The sequence below is a fragment of the Phyllobates terribilis genome, unplaced genomic scaffold (genome assembly GCF_046119375.1).
Source record: "Phyllobates terribilis strain yellow unplaced genomic scaffold, ASM4611937v1 Scaffold_1__5_contigs__length_1240528914, whole genome shotgun sequence".
Taxonomy (NCBI): domain Eukaryota; kingdom Metazoa; phylum Chordata; class Amphibia; order Anura; family Dendrobatidae; genus Phyllobates; species Phyllobates terribilis.
The window spans coordinates 106,098,165-106,110,819 of NW_027362761.1; the positions used below are offsets into that span (position 1 = coordinate 106,098,165).

At 44.9% G+C, this 12,655-nt stretch overlaps 1 protein-coding gene across 1 annotated transcript in view; it reads right to left on the reverse strand.

Annotated features, from left to right (window-relative positions):
- Positions 1-3,152: 3,152 nt before the first annotated feature.
- The window catches only part of LOC141154419 (uncharacterized), a 50,499-nt gene continuing 40,996 nt past the window's right edge, over positions 3,153-12,655 (reverse strand). Inside the window, exon 3 of the mRNA XM_073640768.1 lies at positions 3,153-3,221. Coding sequence (XP_073496869.1) covers positions 3,153-3,221 — 69 coding nt within the window. The remainder of the gene's footprint in view (positions 3,222-12,655) is intronic.

A 12,655-nucleotide genomic window follows, 5' to 3' on the forward strand; every position in this document is an offset into this window, starting at 1 on the left:
ATCCACCTCCCACTGCTTAAGTTTCAGCGGGATACCTTCCGGCTTGGGCGCTATTACAGCATATGCTGAAATATGACAGTAAAAATATGTTGTTGCAAGATTGGACAGAAAGGGTACTGAGTGTGATTAAAATGTGCAATTTGATCCCGGAGTTACGAGCAGAGATAGCATTGAATGCACTAGAGGGTGACGCCAGGTGAACAGTAATGGTCCGGCCTGAGCCTGAACGAGACACCTTAGATAAGATACTTGCACAGCTGGAGGGAACCCACGGGTATAGGGGTGTCAAAGTGATGCAACTGCGAAGTTCCTTCTTTAATCGATCACAGCGAGAGGGCGAGACTCTAATGCAATACTCCAATGCCTTGCCAAAAACGTTGAATGAAGTACAGCGGCGGGACCCTGAAGCCATGAGAGCTTTCCAGGAAGTGGATAGGCTGTTGTGAGACCAGTTAATTTCCAGATTAGCCAATAAATTACTACGGGACAAGTTGCAGGAGATGACCCGGACGACCGACATGACCTTCTACCAGATCTACCTCGCCGCAATAGAAAGAGAAGAAGAGTCCACGCCCGTGACCAAGAAAGTAGTGAATAGCGCGCAGGTGACGGAAAGCCGGACTGGACCTGAAGACTCTGATACTTTGAAGGATGTGATGCAGGCTCTGCACGCAGAACTGAAGGATCTTCGACTGGAAGTGTCCCAGATGCGGACGAGATCTGTGCGACCTCAAGAGATGACACCGCCCTCCGGAGCTCCTCCGTCGGTACCGCCTTGGCCACGGAGGCGGAACCAAGGAAGCGCCCCTGGTGATCGACGACCCAGGGGGCCCCTCTGTTGGAATTGTCAACAATTTGGTCATCTTGCCAGGGACTGCGATGCCGGGACTGACTCCTGTAGCTAGGCATCCTGCAGCGGCCCCCAATCAGCCAAGCGCTTCACGTGGAGAATGAGACTTCTATTCGTTAGAGGCTGATTTTGAAGGACAGAAAGTTAGGTGTTTGGTGGACACCGGGTCTGAATGCACCATCATGCCCCTCGAGGTCTTTGAGAGTCATTTTGGCCATATGATGGAGCCTGAAGATGGCAGCGTTATTCGACTTACAGCAGCCAACAATGGACAGTTGCTCATGAAGGGAATTGTGTGGATGAGAGTGATGCTATGCGGCCAAGACATTGGTACAAAAGGAGTGGTCCTGGTCGATCATCCCCCTAGGAGAGGAATGGACGTAACCTTGGGGATGAACATATTACGAGATCTGGATCACCGTCTGTTCGCTAAAGAAGGACCACGATACTGGCAATGCACTAAACCCACCGGCCTAACCAGAGGGTCCTTCAGCGGATGATGAGAAGTTGTGGATTTCAGAAAAGTGCTACGTCTGGCCGACAGGTAGGTCTGATCAAGGTTCCCTCTCGTGCACCACTGGGGATTGCACCGAACAGAGAACAACTTCTGATGTTGCCTGTGGGAACCTCGCAGAGGCTGAAAGGTCAGGAAGTACTGATTGAGCCAATGTTAGACAAATCGTCCCAGACGAGACCTTTGGTGGCCCGTGCACTAGCGACGGTGAAAGATGGCTGCATGCCCGTCCATTTCATTAACGTTCTGGATAGCGAAGTTACTATACCCGGGGGTACGTTGCTGGCAGAAGTCTATGTGTCTGACAGAGAGATACTCTGAAGAACAGGGTTTGAACTCCGGCCCGAGAGGAGGTCAGCCTGAACTTATGCTGTTAAACTGACCAGGAAGGAAAATCCGACTGCTGAGTGGAACAGCCGAATCATGATGGATTGAATGGGAGTGGATAGGAGGACCCTGACTCTTGCCCAACAGAGGCTCTTAGAAGATACCCTATGGGATTTCCAGGAGGCCTTCTCCCGTCATGGCGAAGAACTTGGGTGTTCCCCTATCATCGAGCATGAGAATCCAACTGGGGACATGCCCCCAATTCGGGGACGTTATCGGCAGATCCCTCCAAAGATGTATCAAGAAGTAAAGAACATGGTAGCCAACATGCTGGACAACCAGGTCATACGAGAGAGCCAGAGTCCATGGGCAGCGCCAGTGGTCTTAGTACGCAAAAAGGACGGGTCCCTTCGATTCTGTTTCGATTATAGAAAATTGAATGCTCACACTGTACGGGACGCCTACCCTCTTCCCCGGATTGAGGAATCGCTATCGCTATGGGTCGGGCTAAGTACTTTTCTGCCCTCGACTTGGCCAGCGAATACTGGCTAGTCCCAGTGGCTGAGAAAGACAAGGCGAAGACGGCGTTCATCCTACCCATGAGACTCTATGAATTTTAACAGGATGCCATTTGGTCTTTCCAATGTGCCGGGAACCTTTCAGAGACTAATGGAACATTACTTGGGCGACCTCAACTTCGAGTCAGTGTTGATCTACCTGGACGATATGGTGGTGTTTGGAACATCATTTGAAGATCATCTTCAGAAGTTTTGTCAGGTCCTGCAGCGATTTTGTGACAATGGATTGAAGATCAAGCCTCAAAAATGGCAATTGTTTCAAGACTGTATCAAATACCTGGGTCATATGGTGACTCCCAAAGGAGTACAACCAGCTGCCAGTAAGTCTGAGGCTGTCCAGAGGTGGCCTCAACTGAGAACGTTGCGAGAGGTGAGAGCCTTTTTGGGACTAGTGGGATACTACCGACGGTTTGTCCCCAAGTTCGCTCATCTGGTTGGTCCCTTGAATTAACTCCTGAGAGGCACAACTCAAGAACCCAAGAATCACCCCATTGAGTGGAGCTCTCAGCAACAGAAGGCCTTTGAGGAGGCCAGCGCACCGATCCTGGCTTACTCTCGATTTGATGCTCCATTCCTGCTCTACACCCATGGGAGCCAGCATGGTTTGGGAGCAGTGTTGTCGCAGGTACAAGATTGCGCGGGATGGAGTGATCGTATATGAAAGCTGTTCCCTAAGAGAGACAGAACGTAACTCTGCGAATTATAGTTCTTTCAGGCTAGAGCTGTTGGCCTTGGTTTGGGTGATGACTGAACGATTTGCGGAGTACTTAATGGGGGCTGGAGTGATAGTCATGATGGATAACAATCCACTGGCCCACTTGGAGAACGTTAAACTGGGGGCGCTGAAGGTGAATGGCATGGCTGACTAAGTTCAACTACCATATCAAGTTCCGATCAGGAAGGGAGAATGGAAATGCAGATGCGCTATTTCGGGTTTCGATGGGGCCACCGGCTGTGAAAATAGACAAACTCGAAGACACTGAGACCCCTGACCTGGGCCGGCTGCCTGTCTTCCGGAGCATGGTACATTCAAGTGGGGTGGCCTCTGGAATGCCTACAGTGCTCGGGAAAACGACTGCAGATTGGGAGCAAGCCCAGGAGGAGAACAGAGATGTAAGATGCATGAAACGCTGGGTCAAGGCTAATATATGGCCCCGGTCAGAGGAGCGGGAGGGGTTGTCCCCGGAAGGTGAAAAACTGCTGCGTCAATGAGATAAGCTGAATGTGGTGCAAGGTCTCTTATGTCATCAGTAGTGTTGAGCGATACCTTCCGACATCGGGAAATATCGGATCGGATTGGATCGGACCGATATCCAAAAAAATATCGGATATCGCCGATTCCGATACCGGAAACCAATGCAAGTCAATGGGACACAAATATCGGAATGAAAATAAACCCTTTCTTTCCTTTTAGGTTAATTCTACATGAAGGAAAACAACTAAGAATAATGTAGAATGTATTACATGAAAAGCCAGCAATTCAGCAGCGGCATACACTGGTACCCGACAATTTAGAACAGAAAGAATAGAGCATCACACATAGATTAGATAGACAGAAACATGTCAGTCACATATATAAGAAGTAGAGTGACAGTGTTGCTTACTGTACTTGTCATTTAGTGTTAAAGGATTTATTAAAAAAAATAATAGTGTTTTCATGCACCGTCTCTTTAAAATAGCCAGCTGGCAATTCAGCATCAGTACCCGACAATTTAGAATAGAAAGAATAGAGCATCACACATAGATTAGATACATAGAAACATGTCAGTCACATATATAAGAAGTACAGTGATAGTTTTGATTACTGTACTTGTCATTTAGTGTTAAAATAAAGGATTTATTTAAAAAAAAAATTGGCGTGGGGTTCCCCGTAATTTTAGTCTCTAGCGGAGGTTAAGCAGACGGCTGGGGCAGATGTTTGAAGCCTGGGAAGGGGGTAATACCCACGGAGCTTCCCAGGCTACTAATATTAGCCCCCAGCTGAATACCTAGCCTTTACTAGCTATTAAAATGGGGGACCTGCAAAAAAATGACATGGGGTCCCCCCTATTTTAATAGCTAGCAAAGGCTAGGCAGACAGCTGGGGGCTGATATTAATAGCCCAGGAAGGGTGCCATGAATATTGGCCCCCTCCCTGGCTAGAAACACCAGCCATCAGCCGCCCCAGAAATGGCGCATCCATAGGATGCGCCAATTCTGGCGCTTAGCCTCGCTCTTCCCACTGCCCTGTAGCGGTGGCAGTGGGGTAATGGGGCTGGGGTTGATGTCAGCTTATAATGCCAGCTGACATCAAGCCCAGGTTAGTAATGGAGAGGCGTCTATAAGACACCCCCATTACTAACCCCATAGTCAAAATTAAAAAAAAAACACAAACACCCAGAATAAAGTCCTTTAATTGAAATAAACACACAATTGTTTATTGTTCTAAATTAAACCATACATACCATCACGCCCATTCCATCTGAAGCCAATGTCTTCTGCAATAGAAGTAAAATAATAAACCAACATCATCCTTACCTTTCCATGGTTCCCACGATGGCTCCAGCTCTGCTACATTCACATAACAGGCTGGATCGCAGCCGAAAGCTGCCATCCAGCTTGCCATGCCGCAGACACTGGAGAAGCGCAGGCATGCAATAAAATGCAATAACGGGCGATCAAAACATCGCATCTGCCCCAAAATGTTATCAATAAAAACTTCAGCTTGGCGCGCAAAAAATAAGCCCAGCCCCAGATCCTGAAAAATGGAGACGCTACGGGTCTCGGAAAATGGCGCTATTTTTATTTTTTTTTTACCAAATTTTGGATTTTTTTTTCACCACTTAAATAAAAAAGAACCTATACATGTTTGGTATCTACGAACTCGTAATGACCTGGAGAATAAGAATGGCAGGTCAGTTTTAGCATTCAGTGAACTTGGTAAAAAAAAAAAATAAAAAACAACTGTGGTATTGCACTTTTTTTGCAATTTCACCGCACTTGGAATTTTTTCCCCGTTTTCCCATACACAATATGGTAAAACTAGCAATGGCATTGAAAAGTACAACTCGTCCCGCAAAAAATAAGCCCTCACATGGCAATATTGACAAAAAAATAAAAACGCTATGGCTCTGGGAACAAGGGGAGCAAAAAACGAAAATGCAAAAACGACAAATCCCAAGGTTGCGAAAGGGTTAAATCACATCTGCTTTCCTTGGACAGTTAAACACAACAGAATTTCTTTGAAAAAGAAGCAGCATTTGCACTACATGTGAACATTACCTAAATATCTGAGGAAAGTGGTTGTGATTTCATGAAAATTTCACCCTCAGTGCATCGATAGATGCTGTTAAACTATGTAGTATTAGTGCTTTTTTTCTCTATAAGCTTCTATGTTGAGCTTGAAAAAAACGCATGTATAAAAAGAAGCGCCGTTGCATTTTTAAGCGCAGAATCAAAGCTTTTCTATACTATTAAAAAAGCATTAAAAACACTGCTTCACGCCTGCACAAAAGCCGTATCAAGGGGGAAAACACAGCAAAAACGCAATAATCAGGGAAGATTGTTTTTGCATCGTGTTATGCGGAAATCTAGAGAAAACGTGCAGAAAAAAAGCAGTAAATAAAAAGATAGCATTTTTTATGCTACGTGTGAACACGGTCTCAGTATTGCATCTTTATTATTTTTTTTTAATAGAGAAAAAAATCAATGACACCATTTTTTACGCCATTTAACAATCACCATAAATAATCTGATTGCTGTATTATGCAGGTTGTTATAATTACAAGGATACAGAGATGTTTGTTACTTGATGATTTGCGAATTAAAAATGATATTGTTGTAATTGTTTTTCATTAATTTTTAGTAATTTTATAGGAACAAAGAAATCAGAGTTTATCTTCACCTCTAGAATACAAGTACATAGAAACAAAACTGCTATGTACAGATATATCTCTATGTACCAGTATAATCTGACTGTAAGTTCAGTGAATGCAATGCAGCTCAAGTATTCCAAATTCTCCCATGCTGATCAGTGCAGCCTGTGGCTCAGAGCATTAGCTGCTGACTGAAATGTAAGAGGCGTGGATTTGATTTCAGGGGAGACAAAATCAAATTAAGATAATCATTTATTTAATTAGGTAAGTTTGAGCAGAGATGCCAGCCCCGCCCCCAAGGAGGAGTGATAAATACATCGGAGAGAGGAAGTCGTGGAAGACGTCCAAGAGAAGTGAGTTGAAAGGAAGTCATGGGGCAAAGCCCTGGCGAGCCTGGACAGCAAAACTGAGCCCTCAAATCAAGACAGTACCGCTGAATTTAGGGTGGTTGGGAGCTATGCATACACCGGGTGAGTCTGTAATTTTATTCTTTTGGAACTATTATCTGCCTAAATTATTTAGTTTTCAATTGTTATTAGTCTCCTCAGTATTATCTGTAAGTACAGTGGATATTTAAAGTCTAAACACCACTGTTAAAATGCCATTTTTTGTCATGAAAAAAATCATACCAAGAAGAATCATTTCACTTTTCTATTTTTTTAAAGGGGTTTTACACTACTTTATATTACCCCCCCCCCCCCCCCACACACACACAATGTATCCCCCCTGGGCCCCTAAGACTTTTTTTGTAAATACCTTATGTTGCAGATAATGCCTGTGAGTGGCGCTATCACTGGCCCTTCACAGGCATCACGTGACCCCCGGCTGCTGCCGGCTCTGACATCCGCTGATGTCACGACAGGTGCTGGCAGCAGCCGGGGGTCTTTGTTTTCCATGTTCCAGGTGGATGCCAGGCTGTGGGCGGAGTTACCCCCCCGCGTCACACCCGGCATCCAGCGCACTCTGCCTCTCCCCATTCATTGGGAAAGCGCGCAGTGGCTGCTGGGTGTGACGCGGGGGGTAACCCCGCCCACAACCCAGCAGCCACCGCGGGGACCCCAGCGCTGAGTCACGCCTCACTTGTAGTGACTTCAGTGCGGGGTCACGTGATGCCTGTGAGCGGCCACCGATAGCGCCGCTCACAGGCATTATCAGCAACATAAGGTATTTACAAAAAGTCTTAGGGGCCCCGGGGGGATACATTGGGGCGGTAATATAAAGTAGTATACAACTTCTTTAATGTCACCCATAATCTATACAGTTTAATTGAAAAAGAAACTGAAATATTGTAGAGTGGATAAATAAAAATAAAGAACTAAAATAATAGTTTGTGGAAGTACCCTATGAATTTATGTCAATATTCAGTCTTTTTGGGTTGGAGTCTACCAGCAAGGCCTATCTAGAACTGGAAATGTATGTCCACTCTTCCTTGTAGTGGCGCTCCAAATCTGTCAGATTCTGAGGGCATCTGTGTACAGATGTGTTCTGGCCACCCATAGATTGTCAATGGGATTCAGGTCTGGGCTCTCGCTGAGCCATTCTAAAACTTTGATCATTTTTGGCACAGATATTCTTTTGTTGATTTGGATGCATGTTTAGGGTTGTTTTCAAGCTGAAAGGTGAAATTTCTCCTCATCTTAAGCTTTTTAGCAGAGACCTGTAGATATTATTGCAATATTGACTGATATTTGAAACTCCTGATTCCCTCCACCTTGACTAAAGCCCCAGTTCCATCTGTCTAAAAACATCTCCATAGAATAAAGTTGACTTCACCATGCTTCACTGTGGGAATGGTGTTTTTATGGTGATACGCAATGTTGGTTTTGTGCCAGACATACCTTTTGGAATTATGGTCAAAAAGTTCAATCTTGGCCACATCAAACCATAACACATTTTCTGAGATGCTTTTGGCAGATTTGATATAGGTTTTGGCAAAACATAGATGAGTTTGGATATTTATTTTTGTAAGAAAAGGCTTTAGTCTTGTCAACCTACTCCACACATCAAACATATTAAGAATATGGGAGGTTGTTCGCACATGAAGTACACAACCCACACTTGCCAGAAATACCTGCAGCTCCATTAATGTTTCTGTAAGCCTCATGACAGTCTCCCAGATAAATTTTCATCTTGTCTTTTCATAAATTTTTGAAAAATGTCCAGTTTGAGGTATGTCACTCTTACAGTGGGAAAATAAGTATTTGATACACTGCCGATTTTGCAAGGTTTCCCAACTACAAAGAATGGAGAGGCCTGTAATTTTTATCGTAGGTCAACTTCAACTGTGAGAGACAGAATCTAAAAATAAAAACCAGAAAATCACATTGTATGATTTTTTTATTTAAATTGCATTTTATTGCATGAAATAAGTATTTGATCACCTACCAACCAGCAAGAATTCTGGCATTCACACACCTGTTAGTTTTACTTTATGAAGCCCTCCAATTCTGCACTCATTAGCTGTATTAATTGCACCTGTTTGGAGTTGTTACCTGTCCACACACTCAATCAATCACACTCCAACCTCTCCACCATGGCCAACACCAAATATCTGTCTAAGGACACCAGGGACAAAATTGTAGACCTGCACAAGGCTAGCATGGGCTACAGGACAATAGGCAAGCAGCTTGGTGAGAAGAAAATGGAAGAAACACAAGATGACTGTCAATCTTCCTCAGTCTGGGACTCCATGCAAGATCTCGCCTCGTTGGGTAAGGATGATTTTGAGAAAGGTCAGGAATCAGCCCAGAACTACATGGGAAGTCATGTAGTCAATGACCTTAAGAGAGCTGGGACCACAGTCTCAAACATTACCGTTAGTAACACACTACGCCATCATGGATTAAAATCCTGCGGGGCATGCAATGTCCCTCTGCTCACACCAGCACATGTCCAGGCCTGTTTGAAGTTTGCCAATGACCATCTGGATGAGGAGGCATGGGCGAAGGTCATGTCAGATGAGACCAAAATAGAACTTTTTGGTATTAACTCCACTCGTCGTGTTTGGAGGAAGAAGTACGATGAATACAAACCCAAGAACACCATCCCAACTGTAAAGAATTGTGGGGAAACATCATACTTTGGGGGTGCAGGATAACTGCACCGTATTGAAAGGAGGATGGATGGGCTCATGTATCGCAAGATTTTGGCCAACCACCACCTTACTTCAGTAAGAGCATTGAAGATGGGTCATGGCTGGGTCTTTTAGCATGACAATGACTGGAAACACACAGCCAGGGCAACTAACGAGTGGCTCCGTAAGAAGCATTTCAAGGTCCTGGTGTTATGTTCTGCTACCAGAGCTAAGGAAAGAGAGGAGATCTGTCCCTACGATAGAACTCAGCTTAATCCCTACGATGTAACAGGGAACCTGATCCTGCGATCAGACCTGCTAAAGTCCTAAGCTAGTCTGTACGGAGACCTATAGATATGGGGAAGGAATCCCTACAAGTACTAAGGACTGGGAGGAAAATGGGACACCTCTTAACAGAAATAGTAGCAGACAGACGAACAAACAAAATATATAGAACATAGAGGTCCGTAGACCAAGCAAACTAACAGAGTTAGATACAGAGCACAGGCTAGCTAGAAAGTAGTTATACAATGAAGTCCAGCAAAGCCAGAAGGGCGGAGCAGGATTAAATAGGCCAACAAGGTCATGTGACCAGCAAAGGAAAAAACCTAAGAGCAAGGTTCTAACAGTACCCCCCCTTCTAAGAGGATCCTCCGGATCCCCTAGGACCAGGCTTATCAGGAAATCTCCTGTGAAACGCTCTGATAAGTCTGGACGCGGAAACATCATCCGACCTCACCCAAGAGTTATCCTCGGGTCCGAAACCTTTCCAGGCCACAAGATACTGCAAACTACCTCTATACCGTCTAGAGTTAAGGATGCGAGAAATTTCATATTCCCCGTCCTCCACCACCGGAGGAACAGAGGCAGAGGCGTCACAATCCGATACAACAGCTTTTTTCAACAGAGAGACATGAAATACCGGATTAATTCTCCAGGAGGTAGGAACCTCCAACCTAACAGCATATTGGTTGACAACCTGAAGCACCTTAAAGGGCCCTACAAACTTGGGACCCAATTTCTTAGAAGGAATCCTCAACCGCAGATTCCTAGAGGACAACCAAACCATGTCACCAACAGCGAACAAAACCTCCCGTCGTTTCCTATCAAAGTAGTCTTTAGATTTTCTGTTGGCCTCCTGAAGATTACCACGCACATCCGTCCAAACTCTCTCCAAATCACCGGAAAAATTCTCCTCCTCAGGCACGGCAGATCCCAACTTGGAGAACGACCCAAACGACGGATGTCTCCCAGAACAACAAAAAAAAGGCGAACAACCAGCAGAAGAAGATGTATGATTGTTCAGAGCAAATTCAGCAAGTGGCAGAAACTCAGACCACCCCTCTTGATTGTCTGCCACAAAACAACGCAAGAACTGCTCAACATCCTGGTTTTTCCTTTCTGTCTGGCCATTAGATTCAGGATGATATCCGGACGAGAACGACAAATGAACTCCCAACCTGTCACAAAAGGCACGCCAAAAACGAGCCACGAACTGAGGTCCCCTATCAGAAACAATGTCAGTAGGAACGCCATGAAGTCTGACAATTTCCTTGACAAAGGCCTTAGCGAGAGTTTTAGCGCAGGGCAGTTTGACGAAGGGAACCAAGTGACACATCTTGCTAAAACGGTCCACGACCACCCAGATGACAGTAAAACCCTCAGAGGGGGGAAGGTCAGTTATAAAGTCCATAGCCAAATGTGTCCAAGGAGCACTTGGAACCTCCAAAGGACAAAGCAACCCCGCAGCAGGAGTATGTGAGGACTTAGATCTAGCACATATAGTACATTGACGCACCCACTTAATGACTTCCTTCTGCCATCCAGGCCACCAAAAACTGCGACCCACCAGTCTCTTGGTCTCAGAGATTCCGGGATGACCTGCCAACCGAGATTCGTGACACTCAACAAACAAATCTCTCCTAAAGGTCCCAGGCACAAACAACCTCCCATGAGGAGTGTTAGATGGGGCATTCTCCTGTGCTTTAAGAATCTCATCTTCCAAAACGGAGTCCAAAGCAGCTATCACAACACCTTCTTGTAAAATGTTCTCCTCTTTCTCAACACCGACTATGGGAGAAAAACTGCGAGACAAGGCATCCGGCCTTAACATTCTTAGTACCAGGGATGTAAGTAACGGAGAAATTAAACCGCGAGAAAAACAGTGCCCACCTAGCCTGACGGGCATTCAGGCGCTTGGCAGCATCAAGATATATCAGATTTTTATGATCCGTAAGAACCTGAACGGGAAATTCCGCACCTTCCAAGAAGTGGCGCCAGTGTTCAAATGCGAGTTTAATAGCCAATAATTCCCGATTACCAATATCGTAATTCAGTTCAGTCTCCGAAAATTTTTTTGAAAAAAAGGCACAGGGATGTAATCCATCCCCGTTATCCTGAGACAATACTGCGCCAACCCCCACAGAGGAAGCATCAACCTCAACCAAAAACGGCTTAGTCACATCAGGCTGCATAAGGATGGGAGCAGAGGTGAACCTCTCCTTGAGATACACAAAAGCTTCAATGGCCTCAGAAGACCACTGAACCGCATCAGCACCTTTCCTGGTGAGATCGGTCAGAGGTTTGACAATACTAGAAAAATTTTTTATGAATTTTCTGTAATAATTGGCGAAACCTAAAAACCTCTGTATCGATTTCAAACCAATAGGCCTAGGCCATTCCTGTACAGCTTGAACTTTAACCGGGTCCATCTCAAAACCTTCGCTGGAGATAATGTAGCCCAAAAAACTAATTCTCTGTACAGCGAACTCACATTTCTCCAGCTTAGCAAAAAGCGAATTGTCCATTAATAACTGTAATACCTCACGTACGCTCCGCCAATGAGACTCCAGATCCGGCGAATAAATCAAAATGTCATCCAAATACACAACCACATTTTTGCCGATCAAAGGTCTAAGGATGTCATTAATAAGATTCTGAAAAAATGCAGGAGCATTAGTAAGACCAAAAGGCATAACCAAATTCTCAAAATGACCCACAGGAGTGTTAAAAGCAGTCTTCCATTCGTCACCCTCCTTCATGCGCAACAGATTGTATGCCCCCTTAAGGTCAATTTTAGAGAACCACTTGGCCCCCATTAACTGGTTAAACAGATCAGGAATCAATGGCAGTGGGTAAGGATTGCGTACAGTAATTTTGTTAATCTCACGAAAATCCAGACAAGGACGTAAACCGCCGTCCTTTTTTTTTACAAAAAAAAATCCAACCGCCACAGGAGACTTAGAGGGCCTAATGTGACCGGCGGCCAAACTTGTCTGTATGTATTCCTCCAAAGCCTTCCTCTCAGGAATAGTAAGGTTAAATAAACGACTTTTAGGAAGAGTCGCTCCAGGGACAAATTCAATAGAACAATCATAGTCTCTATGGGGAGGCAAAACCTGCGATTCCTTCTCAGAAAAAACTCTCCAAAAATCCTGAATAGGAACAGGCAATTCTCCC